Below are 5,945 nucleotides of genomic sequence, written 5' to 3' on the forward strand. Positions count from 1 at the left end.
TGATTGCGTTTATGGGGTGCAGTCTAACATGTGTTAATGCTTAGTTTTTTTACAAAACGCATTATTTTTCACATAATTTACCTATATTCCACACTCTGAGAAACACCCTGATCATTTCCTTCTTTTATGAAGCCCCTCCCTCTGAAATAGGCGATGGGCTCTGATTGGTTAGCTAGCCCAGTGTGTTGTGATTGGCTAAACCACCTCTAGTGCGCGTCTACGGCAACAGCACGCGCGTCCATGTTTAATGCTTCTCATAGCTAGGTGAAAATAAGTGTATAAATGGAACAGTTCATTATTGGAGCTGAGCTGAATGAGAGAGAGAGAGAGATAGAGATGCAGAGTGTGTGCAGAGCAGGGGAATGCGAGGAACAGGATTAAGAACCGCTGCTTTAGAACATTGATTTTGAAACTTGTGAATCCATTAGAATCGTTAGAAGACAGAATCGTGATTCATATATGAATAGATTTTTACGTGCACCTCTAGCTTTCTCTTCCTCTTCTCTAAAGCAACGCAGCATGGCCTCGCCCCCTTTGCTGCATGTTCCCGAGGGCAGGGTTTATCTGGGTTTGTGACGTCACGAACCCGGGAAGTAACTTGTTGTAGTTCCTACCAACCATTTTTGTAGGCATTAAACTGCCAGAATTTTAAAAGACGTTATCTCCGTTTGCATTGAACTTTCAGCTTCGTAACTTTGCAGATATTGTTTATGCTCAAACAGCAACATTACACACTAACGTTAAAATAGTGATATCGCAATGAACCACCGCTTTAAATAGATTGCACACGATTAAATGAGATTTCATTATTCATTTTAATAAAGTAAATTGAGCAAGTGGCAAATTTATGTTCATTAAAAAGATGCAGTATGAACATCTGTTAGTTTATTCAGGTCCTGATTCACAGGCTATAGTTGATTTTCTCACCCAGGGCATAAGGGCTAATGCCTTTTTTACGAAATTCCAACCTTTATTGTTGAACCTGAGCGATCTGTGCTGAGACACGACTAAAGGCAGACAGACAGGCTGTTGCACACGGCTGTCACAGTGTCTGAGGGTGATCACAATAACAATGTTTGCGAGTCACCGAGGCCAGAAGTAATAAAAGAGTGTGTCTATTTCTCTCTCTCTTTCCCTATGTGCCTTCCAGGTCAGAATTGAGTCCTAATTAAGGGAGAGGAAAGATAGTCTCAGTCTTTATAAAGCTGTCAATTGCTGGACACACTCTGAAATGAACCCTTATAAAACTTAATAGGGTCTTTTCACACAGCATTGCACACTCTTGATTTAGTGTGTGTGTGCTTTTTTCACCCAATTTGTATGAACGCTGCTGCTTATTGTTGTCGAAAAAGACTACAAAGACTTCTTTATTTCAAGAGCTTCCATCTGAAAAATCGAACAACCACCTCAAGTGCAGTCAGAAAGCACACAAAATAGCCTCTTTATAGCACATGAAACAAGGAATTCACAGAGGAAACAACTGCTTATCAGCTAACCTTGAACATAATAGATACTCTTGAACACCAGCTACCAGAAGAAATGAATGAAACATGAACTTGGTGCAGATTCATACTTATTCCAAGCATTTAGCAAAACAAAATCAATATGGGTGAAATATCAAAATAAATGTCAGCTAAAAAATGAATATAAAGAATATGCTATACAGTATATGACACTAGCTTCTAATTTGTATGATAAATTATTAAACAAGCATATGCTGAATAATAAAATGTTGGGAATGTTAACGAAACAGTCAAGACTCCTTCACTTTCTAGCAACAGAACTTGACACAAGAAACCATAAATCAAAAATAATGAGAAGGGTAACTGATAAAGAATACAAATTCTGCGTTTTCACAGAAAACTGCCTTAAAATGAGCTCACATGCACACTTCATTCATTGATTCGATGTTGTACAGAATAATTTTCTTCACTATAAATATGTGTATATGTACACTACTGTTCAAAAGTGGGCTCTAATTTTTTTTAACAAAATGTATACTTTTATTCAAAGATGCCATAAATTATTCAAAAGTGACAGTAAAGTCATTTATAATGTTACAAACGATTCCTATTTAAATAGATGCTGTTCTTTTGAACTTTCTATTAATCAAGGAATCCAGAAAAAAATGTATCAATGTTTCCACAAACACATTAAGCAGCACAAATTTGATATAAATAAGAAATGTTCCTTGAGCAGCAAATCAGCATATTAGATTGATTCAGAAAAATCATGTGACACTGAAGACTGGAGTAATGATACAGGAAATTCAGCTTTGCAATCACAGGAATGAAATACGTTTTAAAATAGAAACAATTTTATTTGCATTTTATGCATTTTTGATCAAATAAAGAGCATACGTGTCTTTTGAACTGTGGTGTACATAAGCATATGCATGCAAATGTGCGTCAGTGTGTGTAAGAATGTTCTATCCACGTTGTTCGTGTGTGTCAGTCTGTGTGCACGGTCACCTTATCCACTTATTATAATTGAAAATGACACATGGAGACCACTTCTCGGATGTCAGTGTAACTTCCCTGTCCTGGTCACAATGTGATAAATTTGCTGACATCCTTCCTGTAGCTGGTTCATCCAAACCCAGAATGTCTGCTTTACTTAAGCTGTACTGTACCAGCTCAGAGGGTCTGATATACTGATTTATGATCGAATAGAAGAGTATTAACAGCAATTTTGTTTATTTCTTTATGTCTACTTTAGACAAGAAGGGAAGTTACTGCTCAAACCTGTTATTTCTCACCCAGGGGTTATTACACTGGAAATTGCAAAAGCTTGCAGTGTAAAAACCGGGAAGGGCGTCAAACACTTGCAGCAACTAATGTGACCTTTAGAACTGTCAATGTTATTTTAATGACACAACGAGAATTGATAGTGACTTCTCTTTGTGTGCATGACATTACACACACCAACTCTCTGAATAAAAAAACGACATCTATAGGAGCCCAAACGTGATATTTTAGCTTGAACGTTCTCTTTTGGCAACATAAAACATGAAATTTCACTTTTAATGAGTGCCAGGGAAAACTCTGACCTTCAAATGCACACTTGAGAGACAACACCAGCCTCCCATGAATATTCATCAGACCAGCACAAAAACAGTTCATTATTCACTTGTTTGTTCGCTGTACTAGAATCTGCTCCCCTTTGAGTTCAAAAATATTTAATTAATTTCACTGTTGTTTTGTATGGAAGCACAAAAGTTTAATCTTTTTTTTAAACTGCATGCTCTGAGTGTTTCAAACACATAATAATTTGAAAAATGTGAATTTCTAAATGTGAATTCTATTTTAATATATTTTAAAATGTAATTTATTCCTGATGACAAAGCTGAATTTTCAGCATCATTACTCCAGTCTTCAATGTCGCATGATCCTTCAGAAATCATTCTAATATGCTGATTTGCTGCTCAAGAAACATTTCTTATTATTATCAGTGTTGAAAGAGTTGAGCTGCTGAAGACAGTTTTGTGGAAACCATGATACAAATGTTTTAGGAATGTTTGATGAATTCAAAAGAACAGCATTTATTTGAAATGAAAATCTTTTGTAACCTTATAAATGAAGAGTTCAGATGCAAAAGCCTCTAAGTGCCGATTGAAATTTACTTCTAAAATGACATTTTTTCTCAGAGTCATATGTTTATGATCAGTTATTTCACTTAATGGCAATGAAAAGAACCTATTCATTATCAATCCTGAACCTACTCATAGGAGTCAAACGGCAGAGGCTTTTGCCTCTGAGCTCTTCAAATGTCTTTACTGTCACTTTTGATCAATTTATTGTGTCCTTGCAAAATAAAATCATTAATTTCTTTGTTTTGAATCCCAATGAGACATTTTTCAAAATATCTTTTTTTATGTGTTCAACGGATGAAAACAAATGCATACAGGGTGAGTAAATGTCAATCGAATTTTTACTCTTTACTATTCCTTTAAAAAAGATTTTGTGAGAAATCTTGCCAGTAGACCAAAAAACTATTTTTTAGTCAAGTTCTCAACAATTAACCCTTGTGCACTTGATCCTACTCACTCTGTCTCTGAAATACAAAGCATTGCTAGAAAGACAGACAGCCATTACAGATCCAATCATTAAAATTTAATCTGGGAGCACATCTAAATTCCCAAGACACAACTGTTGATTTGAATAATTCATTATGCTAATAGTCTTGGTTTTTAGTAAATATACATACTCTCAGCAACAAGAGACAGTCGGATTTCCTCCAGCTGTATGCCTGGCACACAGTTCAAGTGGAAATAGGGATATTTTGTCCCAAGAGTGCCTCATGAACTTCACATCTCACACGTCAGAATGACAGCACATCGAGCCTCAGGCTCCTGCCTGTCACCGCTGATGTGACACGGGCTGTCTCATAAAACCACTGCCCTCTTTTCCATACAAGAGCCCTCGATTCTTCCTCCTGACAGAACAAAAGCTGACAGGACCGGCCAACTGATTCAATCATTACAACTTAAATGGATGAAGTGTGATTTGGAGTCAGTGAAAGTGTGAAAGTTGGAGCTGTGATTTCATTTGCAGAGTGGCCAGCTGTCTCTCCGAGCCTGACCAAGTTTCAACACATTTCATAAAGCCAGTCAACCCTGAACCGTTCAGTGGTAACATCTAAGAGATCTAATTGGATTTTCTTAGACACATGGGGAAAAAGTGAGAAAAAGATTTTTTTACAGTAACCAGACTGTTATCTATAGGGTCAATATTAGGCAAGGATCCTATAATATTACACACTCCAGGAAATTCCTAATTGGAATTAACTGTAATTAAATACACAGATGAATATCTCAAACAGTGCAGAGACAGCTAAAAGCTAACTATATTATATATATATAAGCAAATAGAATTGCATGATCTATCTATTTATCTATCTATCTTAACAGTAAAACGACTAATAAACGGTGTTGAGGTAGTTTCAGGAAGGCAGTGTTATCACCGCATCGCATGAACAGCAGCACTGATGCAGCTGTATTCAGTAAGTGTAAACAGAGAAAAACGAAGGTACTCACTCTCATGCTTGGACGTTCCCCATGTGTGCCGCGGAACTCCAGGACTTTTGATTATTGCTCTCCCGGCGGATTTTAACGCATCCATGCTGGAAGGTGTCTGCAGAGCAGGTGCAGAGCTCTTCTTTGGTGCTCACTGTGGGAATGGGGAAAGTAGAGTAGCATGCAGCGAGTAATGGAGCGAGTGGACACGAGCAGTCCTGTATCTGTACAGTAACATTAACCCTTCACTGCCCGAGTGACGGAGATCCACGAGCTGCTCCCTTCACACACACATGAACAGTCATGCGAAACTTGGAGAGAACCATATGGTCATTTTGTGACCAACGAAAACAAAGACTGTAACAATGCAACTTTTAATAGGCTATATGTTATTATCGCTTTATGCCTTATGTAGTTATGTTATCTATTTATTTGAATCAAAAACATATTTGAACTTGTGTCCCCATGTTGTGCGTCAACCCTGTTACCAATTTCCTCTTATTAAATTTTCCATAAACCCTAATGAAAACACCTCAACATGAACAGCTTCATACTTTTAAGATGTGAACTTTCTTTTAGAAAGTAATTGTTTTTCTCTTTTTTATTACTTTATGTATTGTTAGGTTTGTACGGGATGATCTGAAATAGTCAACCCTGTTACCATGCGTATGTGCAGTAAACAACTTTTCACAACTGAATATATACCTGAAGTTGTGCCCCCATGTTATGCATATAGCAATCACATCATAATTCCCATTCCCATCCATTCCATGAAAAAAACTCATAATAACATTAACATAGTTTCAGTACAAGAACAATTGCTTTCAGGGAGTAATTGTTTTCTCCTTTCTTATATTTTATGTTTACGTTATCGTTCTGTACAATCAGTGACCAATGCTGATTGGTTGTACATTCTTTTTCTCGTTTTATC

At 36.8% G+C, this 5,945-nt stretch overlaps 1 protein-coding gene across 3 annotated transcripts in view; it reads right to left on the reverse strand.

The window, feature by feature from the left end:
* The window catches only part of LOC107589054 (low density lipoprotein receptor adapter protein 1-B-like), a 36,976-nt gene extending 31,755 nt beyond the window's left edge, over positions 1-5,221 (reverse strand). For all 3 annotated transcript variants that reach the window (XM_016277364.1, XM_016277363.1, XM_016277365.1), the window contains exon 1: positions 5,036-5,221. In XM_016277364.1, coding sequence (XP_016132850.1) covers positions 5,036-5,120 — 85 coding nt within the window. In that variant the 5' untranslated portion in view covers positions 5,121-5,221. The remainder of the gene's footprint in view (positions 1-5,035) is intronic.
* Positions 5,222-5,945: the final 724 nt, after the last annotated feature.

This window comes from Sinocyclocheilus grahami, unplaced genomic scaffold, assembly GCF_001515645.1.
Source record: "Sinocyclocheilus grahami isolate Dianchi unplaced genomic scaffold, SAMN03320097.WGS_v1.1 scaffold111.1, whole genome shotgun sequence".
NCBI lineage: Eukaryota > Metazoa > Chordata > Actinopteri > Cypriniformes > Cyprinidae > Sinocyclocheilus > Sinocyclocheilus grahami.